At 46.3% G+C, this 19,021-nt stretch overlaps 1 protein-coding gene across 1 annotated transcript in view; it reads left to right on the top strand.

Annotated features, from left to right (window-relative positions):
• The window catches only part of PTPN9 (protein tyrosine phosphatase non-receptor type 9), a 70,001-nt gene extending 56,876 nt beyond the window's left edge, over positions 1-13,125 (top strand). The window contains exons 9-13 of the mRNA XM_074328305.1: positions 3,820-3,886; positions 8,646-8,724; positions 9,851-10,001; positions 10,419-10,626; positions 11,281-13,125. Coding sequence (XP_074184406.1) covers positions 3,820-3,886; positions 8,646-8,724; positions 9,851-10,001; positions 10,419-10,626; positions 11,281-11,495 — 720 coding nt within the window. The 3' untranslated portion in view covers positions 11,496-13,125. The remainder of the gene's footprint in view (positions 1-3,819; positions 3,887-8,645; positions 8,725-9,850; positions 10,002-10,418; positions 10,627-11,280) is intronic.
• The last annotated feature ends 5,896 nt before the right edge of the window (positions 13,126-19,021 follow it).

The raw sequence follows: 19,021 nt of genomic DNA, 5'->3' as shown, positions 1-19,021 counted from the left end.
TAAATGCTATCTTCTTGGGAGCACTGAGGGAAATGTAAGTCTCTTACAAAGTGAAGCTTACTAGTACTATAATAGAAAGAACATGGATTCTAAGCCAGAGAGAGAAGTTTGAGTTTTAATTTAGCTACATACTAGTCTATCACCACAGGCAAGTCTCTATATGCCCATCTCACAGTACTAAGTGGAAATTAAATGAAATGCATTATGTAAATACTGACAGCATAAGGTCTGGTGTATTGTAGGTGCTCGGTAAATGTTCAATTATTTCTCCTTTTACTTCTTAGTTGTAAAATCATAACATCGTTCACTGTATTGGTGAAGTTATATGCATCAGTACAAGGCAACTCTGATCAAGTGACCGCTGAGGTTTTTGTTTTGGAAGAGCTGAAAAAAATGTTGGACGAGTAATGTATAGTATACATAAATATCTAGGAATCAAGATGAAATGGTCCAATGATTTTATTATTTTTAATAGATTAAGTTGCTCATATCTATACATATTTAAAATTACATATATTAGTATGGATATTGAGTGAAAATGTTATTTAGACATTTAACATTAGTGTTTTTGTCCTCGTTTGATCTACTTTTTGAGTCAATTTAACAGATTTCTAGACCACATCATTTTTATTTCCTTTTTTAAAAAAATTTGTTTTTTAATTGGGGTATATTGGGGAACAGTGTGTTTCTCCAGGGCCTGTCAGCTCCAAGTTGTTGTCCTTCAATCTAGTTGTGGAGGGTGCACCTCAGCTCCAAGTCGTCGCTGTTTTCAATCTTGAGTTGCAGCGCACCATCTCATGAGGGAATTGAACCGGCAACCTTGTTGTTGAGCGCTTGCGTTCTAACCATCTGAGCCATGCGGCTGCCTCTCCGAAAGCTCAGCAGCAACGTCATTGTTTTCAGTCTAGTTGTGGAGGGCACAGCTCACTGGCCCATGTGGGAATCGAACCAGTGATCCTGTTGTTAAGAGCTCACGCTCTAACCAACTGAACCATCCGGCCACCCCCACTTACTCCTTTTTAAAGTCCTCCTTAATATATAACTTGTTTATAGCAATATCCAACACTTAGAATTTTGAGGTCAGTGACTAAATAGCTGTTACACTTTTTTCCTTTTCCGTCTGATATACCAATTCTGTCTGGTGAGCTCTATATGCATCAAAAAACAGTATTGATTGAGGTTGTTGTTCAAAGTAAAGGAATTTAAATGGTGCTCTTAACTTGAACATGATACACATAATAGGTAGGGACTTATTACATCCCGTCTCTTTTTTCTGGGGGGTAATTTTTTAGAAAATCATTGCCTTGTATATGGTACATGGGTCAGGATCCTAGGATCCTGGTTTCATGCTCTTTTGACCCTCATGTTTCAAGCACATCCACTGAATTCCTAGCCCTGTCCAGGACTCTTACGGAGGCCTTTCTCGCAGGAGCAGTAGCTAAGAACCTGTCTGGCTGAGGGCAGATTCATCAGTACCGTGTTTCCCCGAAAATAAGCCCTCGCTGGACAATCAGCTCTAACGCGTCTTTTGGAGCAAAAATTAATATAAGACCCGGTCTTGTATTATAGTAAAATAAGACCGGGTCTTATGTATTAATTTTTGCTCTAAAAGACGCGTTAGAGCTGATTGTCCAGCGAGGGCTTATTTTTGGGGAAACACGGTAGTACTGAGATCGTCATAGTACACGTGATGTTGTGAATGAGTAGAGGAGTCGGCGCGGCCAGTGTTTGTCTGCCTTGTTGACAGCTTTGTCGCCCACCAACCCTTACAACAGCGCCTGGCACATACCCGACGTTCAGTGAATTATTTGTGAAGGAATGAGTGAATCCCATTGTACCAGGAGACGATGCTAGTCATACTGGAATTAACGTGCGCGCGCCACTCGAGTTATCCCTGTCATTACTGCAAACGTTGGCAGAGGCTTTATCCCACAGTAAATGGAGGATTCAGGTCTATTAGTGAATTGTTCACCAGATTCGCTGCTGGGATTATGAAGCTGTTAGTCATCGTTGCATTTGGATGTTCAGGTAGTAATGGAGCCTGGGTGTGTGGCTCACGGTGTTGATGGTCCCAGACATGAGGTGTAGCTTTCTTCCTTTGCGAGTCCCACTTCGACTTCTGTGTGTGGCACCATGACGAGATGTCCTGCTCAGGTTGCTTGGCTTGTCTCCGTTTTGGTTCTGGGCTGTAATATTGCAAGTCTTAATGCACTCCCTCTTTTGTAAATAACAGCTTTATTGAGATGTAATTCACATACCATACAATTTACCCATTTAAAGTGTATAGTTCAGAGGTTTTTTAATGCATTCGCAGGGTTGCAACCATCACCAGTAAACTTTAGAACATTTTTATCACCTGAAAAAGAAACTCCATAACCTTGGCAGTTACTCCCTATTTCCCCTAACCCACCTACTTTCGGTTTCTATAGATTTGCCTGTTCTGGACATTTCATACACATGGAATCATACGATATGTGGCCTTTTGTGTCTGGCTTTGTTCATTTAGCATGTTTTCAAGGATCAGCCATGTTGCAGTGTGTGTCAGTACTTCACAGCTTCTTACTGCTGAGTAATAGCCCATCATATGGCTGCGCACACACCCATATTTTATCCAGTCATCAGTTGAATACCATTTGGGTTGTTCCCGTTTTTTGGCTATTATGAATAATGTTGCTCTGCATATTTGTGTATAGGTTTTTCTGTGCGTACATGTTTTCAGTTCCGGGAGTGGAATTGCTAAGTCATATGTTAACTGTTTAACATTTTGAGGAACTGCTAGACTGTTTTCCAAAGTGACTGCACCGTTTACACTGCTACTAGCAGTGAATGAGGGGCCAGTTTCTCCACACCTTGGCCAACACTGTTATCTGTCTCTTACCCAGAGCCATCCCAATGGGTGTCTAGGTAATGGTGTCTCACTGTGGTTCTGCTTTGCATTTCTCTGACGGTTAATGTCATTGAGCATGTTTTTGTGTGCTTGTTGGCCATTTGTACATCTTCTTTGGAGAAATGGCTATTTTGCCATTTTAAGATTGGTTTGTCTTTTTACTATTGAGTTGTGTAAGTTCTTTATACATTCTAGATACAGGTGTCTTATCCAATATGTGCACTGTTTTTTTCTTGATGGTATCCTTTAATGCACAAAGTTTTCCATTTTAATGTAGTTCATTTATATTTTTTGTTTTGTTGCTTGTGCTTTAGCATCATGTCTAAGAAGGCTTTGCCTGACCTGGTGTCAAAAATGTTTAATCATGTACATTCTTCTAAGAGTTTTATAGTTTTAGCTCTTTTTTTAAAAATTGTTTTATTGGGGAATGTTGGGGAACTGTGTGTTTCTCCAGGGCCCATCAGCTCCAAGTCGTTGTCCTTCAATCTAGTTGTGGAGGGCGCAGCTCAGCTCCAAGTCCAGTTGCCGTTTTCAATCTAGTTGTAGGGGGTGCAGCCCACCATCCCATGCGGGAACTGAACCAGCAACCTTGTTGCTGAGAGCTTGCGCTCAAACCACCTGAGCCATCTGGCCACCCTAGTTTTAGCTCTTACATGAAGTTTGTGAACCATTTTGAGTTAATTTTTGTGTTTGGTGTGAAGAAGGGGTCACTTTGATCCCCCCACCCCCCACCTGTATGTGGATATCCAGTTGTTCCATCAACATTTGTGGAAGTGAGGTTTTTGAATTGTCCCTTTCGCTTCTCTTTTTTTTTTTCCCCAACAAGAAGAGAATATCCACCTCTTGGGTTTTATTTACCTACTAGTACATCATTTTCCTACCCAAATGGTGTATTCCCTGCAGCTGCAATAATATTTCCTTTTTATCATTAGACAGATTACATCAATGCCAGTTTCATGGATGGCTACAAGCAGAAGAATGCTTACATTGGTACACAAGGTAAGTTAGTCTGCCCCTTACAAGTTGGTTTTCAGTCATCTACCTGTGATTCCTTGCACCAGATGATAGCATAATTTTTAAAGGAAGTGGTTACTTGAGGTAATGTGTGGCCACTAGATCCTGTCCCTTCATAAAAATTGGGGGTTATTAAGGAAGGCAGATCAGAGGTGTGGAGTTTCTGTATTAGATGTGCCTAGAAACTCACTGCATAGAAAGAAACTGGAGATTGGATCACATAACACTAGTACAAGGTTTTGGGCTGTGTCTTAGTATTGCCCACCCCAGGGAATGGGACATCAGGCCTCATTGGTCAGTGACATCCTTTTTACGGCCAATAGGAGGCCTGGAGTGGCAGTGGAACTTCCCAGAAATTGAGTGCAATCTATGAATGGGTGTTGCTGTCCTAAGAGGTTTTTGCTCGTGGCTGGACCATCATAGAATACCCCCGCAGTCTGCTGATATGGCTAGTCTGTACGCGGTCTGACAGTGAGACCTGGAATCTAGGAGCATTTCAGGTGGAGTTTCTGTAAATGCTCTGTGGGCCCAGCACTCCTCCTGACCTGGCCTCTGCTACCTCAAGGAGAATACCAGGTTGCCTTCTAAGAGGGTGGGTAGAAATCACAACACAGGAGGACATAAAAGTCCTTCTTATGGGCTTAAGCCCTTCTCACCCCTGCAGAACGTGGCCAGCACAAGCTCTCATGGGTACACTTCCTGAACCCAGTGAGTAAACTTAGTATCACCAGCAATGGACAGACAGATATTATATGTCTCCTATTGTGATGCAGTGAGAACTGGACCGCATGACCTATATGGTATATTGCCAGTTTTTAAGTCTGAATCTAATCATGAGAAAAAAACCCAGATAAATCCAGATTCTGGGACATACATAAAGAAAACTGGTTTAGACTCTTCAAAGTTAATACACTGAAAAACAAAAAAAGTCAGGGAACTGTTCTAGATTAAAGGAGACTAAAGAGACATGATAAACCAAAGGTACTGTGTGATCCATAATTGGAACCTCAGTTTGGAGGAAAAAACCGTTGAGGACAAACTATTAGACAATTGGAGATTATGTATTAGATAATATTGTATCCGTGTTTAATTAGTGATAATGGTGTGATTCTGTAGAACACCCTTGTTCTTCTAAATATGTTTGAGTATTTAGGACTGAAATGTCATCACGTCTGAAACTCACTTTTAGGTAGTTTAGTAAGAAAGAAACTGTGTGTGTGTAAAGAGTAGTCCCCCCCTTACCTATGGTTTTGCTTTCTGCAGTTTTAGTTAACCACAGTCACCCATAGTCTGAGAATATTAAATGGAAAATTCCAAAAATAAGGAATTTATCAGTTTTAAATTGCATGCTATTCTGAGTAGCATGATGAAATCTCGTGCTGTCCCGCTCTATCCCACCTGGGACGTGAACCCTTTGTCCACTGTATCCACACTGTATATGCTATCTGCCTGTTACTCACTTTGTAGCCGTCTCAGTGATCAGATGGACTCTAGCAATATTGCAGTGCTTGAGTTCAAGTAACCCTTGCAGTAGCCTAGCCTAATGCTGTCTCAGTGCCAAGGTCACTCACCTCACTTCTCTCGTCACATGGGCACTGTATCATCTCACATCATCACAAGAAAAGGATGAGTACAGGACAGTAAGATATTTTGAGAGAGCGAGAGAGACCACAGTCACATAACTTTTATTACAATATATTGTTACAATTATTCTATTTTATTATTAGTTATTGTTGTCATCTCTTCCTGTGCCTGCTTTATAAATTAAACTTTATCATGGGTATATATGTATAGGGAAAAAAGTATAATAGGGTTCAGTACTATCCGTGGTTTCAAGCATCTACTGGGGGTCTTGGAACATATCCCCATGGATTAGGGGGGACGACTGTATAGAGAAACGCAAATGTGACAAAATGATAGCTTTTGAGCTAAAGAATGTATGAGTGTACTGTGCTATTCTTTCCATTTTAGGTAGGTTTCAGATTTTTCCAAATAAAAGTTGAGGGAGAAGAAAAGGGAAAAGGGCCTTGGGATTCTTGGTACATTGTTAATTGGTCTTATGGTCACAGGTTTATTTTTTTCCCTAGGAGGGACCACTCCCTCCAAAAGGAGTCCTTTCAAGACCCTAAGAAGAAACAAAAGAATTATCAGGAAAGCTTTTTGGCAGGTGTAGGATATCGTGTGATCTGCCTAAGAGTCAGGGCTTTGTTGGGGAGGATGACCTCGGCGTGGTTGGGCTTACGGAGGGTGAGGATCGGCATTAGGGGCCTCAAGATGCTCTTTTCTCTAGGTCTAGAAGGCAGGGGTGTTGCTGAGCGTTTCTAGTTATTCAGGAATTGGGTCCTTTAGGCTGGCTCCGCAGGCCCTGTCCAGGAGAAGGGACTTCTCCAGAGTACGAGATGGACGGTTTCTTGTGTCAAACACTGATCACCGTGAGAAGGCGTCAGTACTGTTAGCACCAGAAGACAGGGGTCCTGGGGTGTTGAGAAGGCTGTTTGGTTTGCCTGGCTAGCCTTCTTGGCTGTATGTAGTATTCTAACTTTCAGTCATAATAACGTTGCCACTAGTAATACCAGTCATTCATTGCAAGTATCTATTATATATCAGGTACATAATCTCCAGCTAATTCTTTTAGACTCTGCAGGGAAGGTTTATTAATTGTGAAGCCCAAGCAGCTTAGGTGATGTTATATCACAGCAAGGAAATAGCAGAGCCAGGGTTGGAACACGTGTCCGTTTGGTTCTAAAGTCGTAGCAGGCCGTCACTGGATTGTTTTACACACGTCAGCACAAACTCGTGACTTTATTTCTTCAGAAAAGTGTACTGTTAAAAGAGTCTAATCTGAGAGCGCAGCTTGCCCTTCCCGATCTCTCTGTCGTGACTGAGGACATCACGGCCCCTGAGCCCAGCCTGAGTGAGTGGTGTCTGGGCTGTCAGTGCTCTGACAGGCTACACCAGTGTGTCCGGGATTTGAATGTGGGAAGTAAAATACGGGACAGCTGCTATGGTACAGAATAGTGAGAAGTGGAGGACGCTGGGGTCAGAGAGAGGGAAAAGGTGTTCTTAGTATCTTACTGTGGTAATGCATGTCCATCACACAACATTTAGAAAATAAGGAGGAAAATCTCTCATAACCCTAAAATCCAGAGATAATGTTAACATTTTGCAGCATCTCCTTATAAACCTTTTTTTTATGCATGAAATAGATACAGACATATAAAATATAATGTCTAACAAAATTGACTCTTTCTGTGTGTTATCTCTTTTTTCATTTGATAGTATCTTGTGAATTACCTTTCCATAGAAAGAATGAAGCTCTTACAACATCGCCTTATGAATTGTTTAAATTAGGGATATGCCATAATTTAATCTTCTTTTGTTTGACGTTGAGCTTGTTTCCGAGATTTCACATGCCTTTGGCAGTGTCCACTTTTGCAAAGAAGAAATTCTAGTATCATATAACATGTTACTGCTTGCTGAAAAGGCTTTAGCAAAAATGGTAGCGAAACCAGCAGACTTCCAGGACGAAATCAACCCTGTTCCTTCCCTGCTTCCCTGAAACCAGAGGAGGAAAACGCCCTGAGGAAGTACAGGAATTATCCTGAGTTGTTACTCCCTTGATTGCAAGAGAGTGGTTGGCCCGTAGGTGACTTCGAAGTTGCTGCTGAGTGCCCAGCCCTATGCGGGTTCTGACACCAAAGGAGAACTTGATGCCGTGGCCCTTGCCCTTAGCACCATATTTGCTGAGATGGGATTAATGCTCATAAAGGAAAAAGATTGATGTTGGGACCACATACATTAAATGGTGATGCTGTTTTGATCCAGCTATGCTGTCAGGATCTAAGAGGAGTGTGGTGGTCAGAAAGCTTCCAAGAAGAGGCAGCACTTGAAAATGGGTAGAAAGTGAACAGCCTTGGAGGTGAGAGAGACAGCTTGAGCAAAGGAGTAGAGGCAGAACTGACCATGGTGTCTCTATATTGTGGTGAAGCCATTTTTCAGAAAGATTAAACTGGCAGTGGTATCCAGAATAGACTGGAAGCGAGAGCTCTGTTCAGAAGAGTGAACTGAGATGGTAGTGCAGCAACTCAGACGAAAGAAGACGTGGTCCTCATAGCAGTGAAATTGGGCAGGGACATGCTGGGGGCAAAAGGATAAGAACCGAAAACAATTCAAAGGCAAAAAAAATCACTAGGACTTGGCAGTTGCTTCTGGGAGACAAAGAAAATGGATAAGTCAGAGTTGCCTCCCAACTTAAGATTGAGTGATTGAAGAATGCTGGTACAGAGATGGGAAAGTCGAGAAAGCTAGTTTCAAAGAGGAGACTGAATTGCCAACATGTTGGGTCTGAGGAGAGGATGGGACACGGAAGGGGACTGGTGATTGTAAGGCTTGGGAGGGGAGCAGGCAGAGGAGACACCTATCCAGCGGCCACTGTCAGATTGGATGTGATAGTGGCAGCCCCCACAATAAGGCTCTGAGAGGGTATGTGACAGCGCTTCTCAAACTGTAACCTACCGAGTTTCCCCTGGGGATCTTGTTAACATGCAGATGTGCATTTCTAACACTCCACACGATACTGGTACTGGTGTTCCAGGGGGCCGCTCTGAACAGCAGAGATGTAGCGAGACGAGCACAGAGCCATCCAGCACCTGTGCTCTGGAGTTAGTAGTTGGCAGACAGACCGAAGAGCCTAAGCAGGAAGAAGTGCTTTCGGGGTCATATACCTGTCTCCTTTGTGTTCCAGGCCCTCTGGAGAACACCTATCGTGATTTCTGGTTCATGGTATGGGAGCAAAAAGTCTTGGTGATTGTCATGACCACTCGGTGAGTTCATCCCTTTTCTTCCCACTGCCCTCTGCCCCTATCCTGTCCCCAAACATGAGTGATTCAAAAGAGAAGTTTAGCTCCTAGAAACCGTGAGGATTAGGAAAGCCGTGGCAAACAATTTGAGATGTCTTAGCTTTTTCTTGGCTGACCCCAACTTAACACAGCCAGAGTGGTGGAGATTGATAGATCTAACTTGTTAAAGCTTTGATCTGTGGCTCTAGTGACCCTGTGCTGGTGACAGCCTACTCTGAGGGCCTGGCCTTATCTACTAAAGGCAGTATGAGGAAACATGGGGTAATTCACTTTTAATCTGGTCCGTATTTCCAAAGGGCAGCTGTCTTGCTGGTTTCTGAATTACCAGTTCCCCTCTCCTCTCCCTTTCTTGCTACTTTTGACCATTTTCTGTTTGTTTAGGTAGGAAGCTCTTGATAAAAGGAATGTTTTTGAAATTTTTGTCTACATATCTGCCAAAACTTCAGGAATTACTATTTCATTAGCATCACCACTGTTATTACAACACTTGTCACCTGTTCCCGATGAGGGAAACAAATGAATTGGCCCAGTTTCCTTTGGCACGGCACTGTTACAGCCACCTGTGATTTGGAGAAGACATCATGGAAGAAGTCCCACCTTGGACTATTTTGAAGTCACTGAAGAGCAGTGAGGTGGACTTCAGGCCTTTCCACAGACCTTCTGCTGGCATCCCAGGGCTGTGCCTCTCCTAACCCCCTACCACCCAGAGGCCCTTACTGGGGCAAAGAAGGAACCGTGGCTGAGCTACAAGGCAGAGTGCAATCTGGCCCCCCACATTTTCTCTACTGCCTTTGTCCACCCAGTGTTTGTCCCAGATACATGATGACTAGTACAAGAGGTGTCAGGAGAGGGGCCAAATGACAGAGCAGGCGCTCAGTAAATGTCTGCTAAATGAGTACATGCAGAAACTTTAGCTGTTGTTACATCTGCTTAGAGTGAAGGTTTCCTTCTCTTCCTAGAAGCAAGGGTGTAAGTTAGACAGAAGCAGTGCAGAGATGACCCTGCTGCCTTGGGGTCCGGCAGGTCCCAGGAGGGCAGGGGTAGTGTCGTGGGGAGGACAGAAGGCTTACCTTGCTCTGTGTGTCTTCAGCTTTGAGGAGGGCGGCAGGAGGAAGTGTGGCCAGTACTGGCCTTTAGAAAAAAACTCTCGGATCCGATTTGGCTTCCTCACAGTGACCAATCTAGGCGTGGAGAACATGAACCATTATAAGAAAACAACGCTAGAAATTCATAACACAGAGGTAAATCCAGGTTTCTATTCTCTCACTTTTTTCAAGCTAAGGGAGAACCTTTACTGTAAAGAAAATCTCCAAAAGGAATAGGCAGGATTCCAGGGAGCTTGTAAGTTATTTCCATTTTTCTGGGAACAGGATCAGCATATGCATCTCAGAGCCAATATAGCCATATTGTTGCAACACAACAGTGGCGTTACCTGGGAATAAAACTGAGAAGAATTCTGGGACTACAAATAGGAAATCTGCCCTGCGCAGACATTGCACCTTTACTCTGGGTTCGTGGAGAAGCAGTGGTGTAGGAAGTTGAGGGTAGTAGGCGGGAACCTTGGCAGTAGGGATCCCCGGGTGGAGACCTAGAAAAGCAGAAGGTGGTCAGGGCAGTCAGAAGTGACCTCCCTAACTTTTGTTGCTTTTCTAACCAAGGAGCGGCAGAAACGCCAGGTAACCCACTTTCAGTTCCTGAGCTGGCCAGATTATGGTGTCCCCTCCTCAGCAGCTTCCCTCATTGACTTCCTGCGAGCGGTCAGGAGCCAGCAGAGGCTGGCAGTCAGCAGCATGGGCGCGCGCTCCAAGGGGCAGGGTCCTGAGCCGCCCATTGTGGTCCACTGCAGTGCGGGCATCGGCAGGACAGGTGAGGCGCCTGCTGCAGCTCCGGAGCCCCAGACGCCGTAAGGGCCACACTGACAGAATGTGGGCCATTGGTGGTCGATTGCCATGAAGAATTATTTCTTAATGTCCTTTTGGTGTCCCTAGTGGTCCTTGTGCTGGCCAGGATGTGCAGTCCTCTGGGGGTTGACACTTTGTCCATCCTGTCTGCCCTCATCCTCTGACCCCGTCACTGTCACCTGAGTGTTGCTGCCCTCCCAGTCCCGTCCTGGGAGACCCCAGCCTGTGCTGTGCTCCCCGTTCTGGAGCCCCTCAGCAGCTTCTGCCTCAGGGTGGGCATCGCAGGGCTGCTGGCCTGTCTAGTCAGAGGTCCTTCTGGAAGGTCAGGCAGAGTAGGCTTGTTAGGTCTCTGCGGAAAAGTTGTAGAGTCTCTGAAAATTAGGGCCCAGCTGTGGGAGTGCTGTCATTCTGTCTGTCTGGGACAGACTGTCACCTTCCCCCTGCACTTCCTGTTATCTTCATGTACCTCCTGAGACAAGAAGCTGGCCCGTTTCTCTGGTCTCCTCCTCCAGTCCCTGTGGGCCTGAGGCCCTCTCCTCCAGTCCTGCCTGGGTTATTTGGTAGAGGGAGGGGGAGAGGAGAGGTCGAGCAGGCCTGACCACTGCCTTCCTCCCTTCAGGCACCTTCTGCTCACTGGACATCTGCCTGGCCCAGCTGGAGGAGCTCGGCACCCTTGATGTGTTCCAGACAGTATCCCGCATGCGGACCCAGAGGGCCTTCAGCATCCAGACCCCCGAGCAGTACTACTTCTGCTATAAGGCGATCCTGGAGTTCGCAGAGAGGGAGGGCATGGTGTCCCCCAGCCACAGCCTCCTGGCCACAGAGGGTCAGTGACTGGTCCACGGGCCTCCCACCTGCCAGCCGGCCTTCCTTAACTACCACGGACGCCGCTGAGCCTGTAGGTTGCCACCAATTATGCTGAAGGCATGTGCCAGCCTCGCCCTCGTGTCCCCTGGTGTGCACGAGGCAGCCTTTCCCTGCGGCTGACAGAGGTGGTTAAATTTTCACTAGAAAGGGCCAGCAGCAATGTGTTCTTCATTCCTCGCGCCTGCCATTGAACTGTGCCTTATGAAAACCAAATTGTGGCTGTTGGTTTTTGCCAGGGCCCCCAGGTAGGTGGGGAAGAAACTCCCTCCCTCTTTCCCAGTGCCGTTCTCCTTCTGGAGGTCTCTTTCCCATTCCTGTCCTTTGCCAGGATTTCATGGGGAGGCTGGGTGAGCATCCACCTTCCTTCCCAGAAAGCTTGACCAAGTTACATATTCTAGCGACTGTCCCGAGTGCCAAGCACGTTTATACCTAGTGTGTATTCCAGTCTTTTCTGTCATTCTATGTGCGTGCGTGTGTGTATGTGCACTTACGTGTATGGGTCCATATGTACGTGTGTATATAATATATACTGTATGTGATAATATGGTTGTGTTCTATAAATACATATACAGAGTTACTCCTTTGTAGAAGTTCCTGGGGCTGGCTCCGTGTTGCAGTTCAGGACTCCTTGCTTCATGGACCTTCCTGTTTATCGTGGGTTAGCGGGGGCTGGGGATCATGTCTCCGGTGGTTAGCCCCCAGAGTGGTGGATGAGGACACACATCCACTCTCCGTGCTCCTGCCACAGGCCCTCTTCCTTCCGTAATGACTCCTCTCTCTCTGGGATGCTGCCTGTTGGAGCCAAGAATACTGGTTTGCAGTGACACTGGGTTACTCAGCATGGATTGCCCTTGCTTAATGATTTCTCTGTTTACTTTGCTGATTTGGGGAACAGACCTCCACTGTGATTCCTGACCCTCTCCCTATCCCTTAGGGATTGGAGCCTGAGGGTAGAGATGAACTAACTGAGCAACTAGAGTCAAAAGCAATCGGTACAATGTCTTAGAAGGAAAGAGAAGGAGCCCAGGTATGTGGGAGAGAAAACTACTATGAGAATCCTTCCCTGGGAGAATGAGCTGGAGGGCCATTTTTCTTTTCTAGAAGGTTTCTTTCCTTATACAACTTAGCCCTGTTCACTCAGTTGTCCATCTCTCTCTGCCTACTAGCCTTCCAGACCCTGGAGCTCAAGTTCTGTGTCAATAAAATGCTTAACTCCTATCTGGGTGAGGCAGTCCCCTGCAATTACTGTTTCCCGCCTATTCACTCAACCTGTCGCTTTCTGCTCCCAGCCTACCCAGCCTGATGTGCCAGGGATGGAATCAAGAGTCCCCAGCACTCTACATTCCCAAGAGAATCCCAGGAACCCAGAAACCTTCCCCCATTGTAGATGAGGTTGGCAGCTGATCAGACCTCAGTAATTTTATACTGTAATAAGCTCTTTGAATGTATATGTTCTTATTTTTACAATCTTTTCATTTTGTATTTAATGTCAATGGACTGAGTCCGATTCAGAAAATAATTGTAAATGTTCACATTCAATATCTTATACCGATACAGTTTTGTATTTACATATAAATATACCGACATGATCAAACCATTTTAGCTTCATGAATTTAGTAGCAGTTTGGGGCTGGGAAGGTGAGGAGGGGGTCCAAGAGTTGGTGTGGGAGGGAGAGGAGACAGGGAGGGCCCCAAGGCCTTAGTACTGAGACCTTCAGGTCTGAGAGCTACTCACCTTGTCTGTAGGCCATGGCCTTTGCTCTGGGCAGAAATAGGGAACCGGCACCAGCCGAGTGCTTGCTGGGTTCCAGTCTTTATGCTTGGCGCTTTCTCCCCCTTACGTCATTCAAGTCTCACGACAATTCAGTGAGAGATTCTCCTCCTTCCACTCCGCTTTCTATAGACGAAGGTCAGGTCCAGAGGGTCACAGTGATTTCCTCTAGAACCAGAGCTCAGGTTGGTGTGCTTACAGAGCCTCGGGCCTCTTTACTGCATCGCTGTCTCAAGGAGCAAGATGGTTTTGTCTTTGGAAACCAGAGGGGGATTTTGGTATCACTCCTTCAGAGTATAAACAATTCTTTAAAATTCAGCTAATTGATCTTGAGCTCATGCTGCATGTAGTGGACTAGAAGGGTGGCAGAGGTGGTGACTGGTTCTCGCAGATGAAATCTCGTGGAGGGGCTTCAGGTCTGCAGAGTGCCAAGGGGTCATGCTCCACTCAGCCCACAGGGAAACGCCATCCCTGTGGGTTCCTTGTCTTTGTGAGAAGATCTTATCATTTGCATCTCTCTTAGAATGGAACCAGAAGCTCTGTCTATGTAGAGCCACCGCCCTACTGACCAGTGACAGCCTGCCCACTTGGGACAGTATGGGCCTGGAGTGTGTGCAAGTATTGGGGTGTTCTTAATAAAAGTTATAGCAGCTAACATTTACTGGGTGGCTGTGTTCCGGATACTGTGTAAAGTGCTTTGTAGGTATTGTTTCATCCAACCTCAAAGCATTTGACAAAAGAAAAAAACCGAAGCCCAGGAAAATTAATTTGCCACTGCCAAGAACCTAGACTACTTGACTCCAGAGTAGCTGCCGTCAGCTCTTACACTAGACTCCCGCCAAGGATTCATCCCCTGATCTGCCAACACAGTTTTCTTGAGTTTCTTACTGAATCAAGAGCTGAAGTGTAGAAGAGCAAAAGATTAAGCCTGTTCTTTCCCTCTATTCTCTTGGGGACATGCCACCATAAGAGGTGAACAGAGATACTTGAAATCTGGGAAATCAGAGAGGTTAGGGGTTTGGTGAAATGTGTAGGGAACAGGATTAATGATAAAAAGATCTGGGAGAGGTAGACTTGAACTGTCACTTAACTTGAAGAGGCTGTAACCACTGCTCTGTAAATTCAGAAGTTACGCGTGAGTTCCTCATTGAACATCTAAGGATTGGGGAGGTTGTCACTTGTAAGAGCTCCACAAAGATTTAGCTTCCAGGATCCTCCTACCCAGTAGGTGGTTAAGTGAGTGGCCACATGAGCCAAGTTTTATCAATAGACAGAGGTAACCATGTGTGTCTGTGTCCCTGACTCTCAGGAAGGGGAGCCAGTTGGTATCTTCCAAATCTGAGAGAAAGTGATCAGTAGCTTTCCCCCACTGCCGTAGTTTATTGTAGCTTTCACCATTGGGAAGATCAGTACTCAGCGTGAGCCTACCTGTGCTAGGTGTTACAGGACGCAAAGAAAGGGGAAGACAGAGAAGAAGCCCCAGGTCTGTTCAGGAAGTCAAGGCTCTCACACATTTGGTGAACAGAGCAGAAGAGCCCACAGTCAAATGCTGGAGTGTACAGCTGAGAACACAGGTGAAGAAAACGTTCACGGGAGAAAGCATGGTGGGCTAACTCGGGCTTCCCGATGGCTATTTTCTCAACCACTTTGCTCCCTCTAGCATTGTTCCCCTTCCTCCTGCCCATCCCTGTCAGCTAGGGTGGGACTCCTGAGGTGAAGGGTACCCCAGCATGCTCAGCCTAGGAGGCCCACTGTCCTCAGTCTCCATGTCTCCATTTGCAGGTAAATGACAGAATGGGACTGGTTCTTGGGACACTGGACCACTTCAGCATTGTCACTCGATGAAGCTGGGACTTCTGCGCTTAAAGGCTTCCTGTCTCCAGTCCATATTACAGCTCTACATAGGGAAACTCACAGATCAGAGATGGGGAGGGAGGTGGGCAGGTAGAAAAGCCTTCCTGGAGTGACTAAGCTCTGGAAATGTTGAGGTCTCACCTCCACTCAGCCCAAGTCAAGTCCTAGCTTCCTTTTGTAGAATAAGGGCCTGCTTTAAGGGGCTGTATTAGATGATTCTACTACAGGCCCTCCAACTAAAGGTCTCGTTCTTTGTCGGACAGTGTGAACGCCTGCAGAGGGACCACCAGGCCCTTTTCCGGTTGTGTCAGCTTCCAGTGGAATTGCCAGTGTTAGCTTGTTTTCAAAGTCTATTTCAAGTTGCTGTCACTTCCCTGTATTCCCTCAGTTCCCTTCCCACTCGGCCCCCACTGTGGAAAGCGGGTCAAGTCCCTGTAATCCATGGGCTAACCCATAGGCCTTTAAGGCTTTCATGCTGCTCCATGGAGGGTAGGCAGAGTGACTCAGAGCCAAGGAATGAACCAAGGACCCAGAGTTCCCAGCCAACAAGGCCTTAGATTTGTGTCAGGTCTTGGTCACCACCATAGACCACTGTTAGCTCACTGAGGGCAGGAGCGAAGCACCTATCAGCTTGGAACCAGATTTTTCTCTTGGGAGGTATCTGCCCCATTTACAGTCACAACAGTCATGAGTGGTGTTTTCAGCTACACTGCTCTCAACCACAGACGAGACTGAATGGTCTTCACAAATAGAGATCTAGCGCTCAGAAACCCATTGCAGTGTTTAATCTCTCTCCACCTGTCACCGTAGCGTTCAGAAAATCCTTCTGTTTAAGCTAAATCTGCAACACCCGAATTTTTTTCTGGCTACGGCCAGCATGGCCATAGCTAACTATACCAGAGTCCTAGCTAGGCTAGGAGAGTTAGGTGGAGACTAGGAAAAGTGATTCTTTTTCAACAATTTAGGGTAATGTGTTCCTGGTAGTTGTTAGGACTGATGAAATGAAACTAGGAAAGCAGGACAGTGAAATGTAGAGAGAAAATGGTCAAAAAAGGCACAGTGCCCCTCCCCCACTCCAGGTTCACTTCCGTCTCCCCCTCCCTCCACTCCCACACACACACACTAGAACCTGGCACCTTCCCTAAGACAATGTTGTCCAAACCTCATGACTGGCCAGATGTGCAGCTGAGCCCAGGTCAGCCACTTTATCCCATGGGGTCTCTGTTTTCCTTCCTTGACCTTTAATACCTATTGTGTGGGCCAGCAGCCAGTGGATGTATGGAGTCTGATGTTCAAGGCAGATTCTGGGCTGGAAGATGTCAGTTGGAGACTTAATTTAGATAGAAGCTAGGATCCTTGGAAGTGGGTGAGAGCAGAGAAGGAGGAGGGCAAGAGAAAAAACCCTTGGGAGCCACCAACATTTAGGGGAGGAAGGAGGAAGAAAAGCCGGTGAAAGGTTTTGATTAATAGATAGTGGTAACCAAGGACCAGGCCAGGCTGTGTTCTCAGTCGTGAGAGGGGAGTGGCTGGGATGAATGAATGGGACTGGGAACTAGGTTCACTAGTGGCCCTCGGGGCAGGGGCGGACAGGAGGGGGCATGCGTGGGAGGGGAAGGAAGAGGCAGCAGGCAGCTGGGGCTGTCGCCAACCGAAGAAGGCCCCCCTTTTCTCTCTTATGTGCCAGGCCTCTGATTACTATTTCATTGGAACAAAGGAACCTGGTGCTTTACAATAAAATTAGCTGATACACAAAAGGAAACACTTTGAAAACAGTCAGGTAAACGGGGGACATACTGTTTTATCTACTTTCTAGATTTGGGCTAGAAGTGGCCCAGAGGGGTAAGTTAATGCTCAGTGAGGGGAAGACATTTCAAGGCAGTGAATGGCAATCTTCATACCCACTGCAAGATTCCAAGCCTCCAAAGCTATCCAGAAACCAGAAGCATGAAATATGTACACTCTAAGGCTGAAAAATGGAGTTTCTTCACACAGTGGGTCCTTCTGCCTGTCCTGGCTCCTCAGACTGCAGCACCAGCGAGGGGTGTCGCATTTCAGTGGCCCGGCCATAGGATTGAGAAGAAAAGTTCTGAGAACTTGACTAAATGCCAGGCATACTTTAATCTCCCAACAGTCCACTGCTGTAGGAATACTTAGTTTACAGATAAGAAGATTGAAAAGATAAATGACTTGCCAAAGACATCCAGCTAGGAAGTGGCTAAACAGATTCTGACCAATAGCTTGAGCTTTTCCCCTTGAACCTATAGAATACTTTGGGTTGGGGGTGGGGACCAAGCCTCATGCCCCTCACCTGGATATTCCCAAATTGGCAATGGTCTATAGCTGGCAGAGGCTCTGTCAGCAGGGCACTGGCAGTGACACCCTTTTTATAATCACTGACGCGCAAGGCCTCAACGTCTCAGCCATCTACCATAAGCACCCTAAAGAACAGTCCTTTCTGTGAATGACTGTGTGTGTGTGTGTGTGTGTGTGTGTGACAGAGACAGAGAGACACATGTGAGGCATGGTGTCTGAAGGTGTGACAGTTTTCAGTATATGTGAGCTGAAGACACTGTATGTGCTTGGAAGACAGATCTTGCTTCTTCAAGGATAATATTTGTGGAAGGGCCAGAAATAGTTTGGAATGATCTGGGAACAAACTACTCTTGGAGTTCAGGAGGGAAGAGCAAGAGGAGAGGCTGTTTTCCTCCAGACACCCCAACCTGATCACGGGCCTAGTGTGTACAGACAGCATATGGGGGAATGGATAAAGCTCAGGCTTTGGCCCCAGACAGTCTTGGCTGCTTGACTTGGACAAGTCCCTCTACTACTCTGACCCTCAGTGTGCTCAACTACAAATAGGACAGTAATCCCTAACTCACACAAAGGAGGCCGCCTGGGACTCAGAACCTGGCTTCTCAGTGTGACCTCTCCAAGGAAGGCCCTCACCCACATCCACTTGCTGGTTTGTCCTCACTGACAGTGTAGGGGATAGGTAGGGTGGATGCAAACTTAGGTGCAACTGGAGGGCGCCCCCATGTCGCCAAATCAAACGCTTTCCCAGAGCCTGGTCCTCACTGCTATGCAGGCATCAGTGTACTGAGTCAGAAACAATTGCTGTCTCCTTTCCAAGGGGCCTCCTTTGCCTGACTGCTGGGCACTGGGGGCTCCGAGGTGAATTAGTGGTTGTCCTACAGGTACACAATCCAGGCGGTTTTCTAGAAGAGATTTCCACCAGGGTGGTGCACATAGAAGGTCGGGAATGTCAGAAAAATCTGGTTCTACTGAGTGGGATTAACTATTCTAGTTGTAAATACTCCCTAAGTAACGTCATCCACAGTACACCATGTGCTGTCCAGGCTTACAATCAAGTGCTTGGGCCTTTGGCCTCCACAGAAGCTCAGAACCTCACGAGGTGTATTAAATAGCATTACATTTGATCTTCATAACGGAGCAAGGATTGCTATGTTATCCTCTTGTACAGCACAGGAGGGAGAGCCACAGATGAGAGACTAAGTGGGAACCATGGGACTCAACTTCTAATGTTCTTTCTGCTCTACCACTCTGTGTCATCTCACATTCACACAGTATCTGTTAGGCCTTCATCTAGGTCACAGCTTCTTGGGAAATAGAGCAGGAATCTGAGATAGGGCCCCAGATATCAGGGGGATCTCTGTTCTGATATAGTGAAAATTGGTTCTCACCCTAGGGAGCCCCCAGTCTGAGAATGGACTTCAACCTTGGTGGCCCTGCCAGGTGCTGGGCCTCCCACTGAATATACAGTCCTCAGCTCCTGGCCTTTCCCCTTCCATACCCTTTCCCCCAATGATTCGACCAAGCTACCACCCAAATTTTAGTCCCCACTTTAGGA

Source organism: Rhinolophus sinicus, linkage group LG03, assembly GCF_036562045.2.
Source record: "Rhinolophus sinicus isolate RSC01 linkage group LG03, ASM3656204v1, whole genome shotgun sequence".
Classification (NCBI taxonomy): domain Eukaryota; kingdom Metazoa; phylum Chordata; class Mammalia; order Chiroptera; family Rhinolophidae; genus Rhinolophus; species Rhinolophus sinicus.
This window is presented reverse-complemented; position numbering and strand designations above follow the sequence as displayed.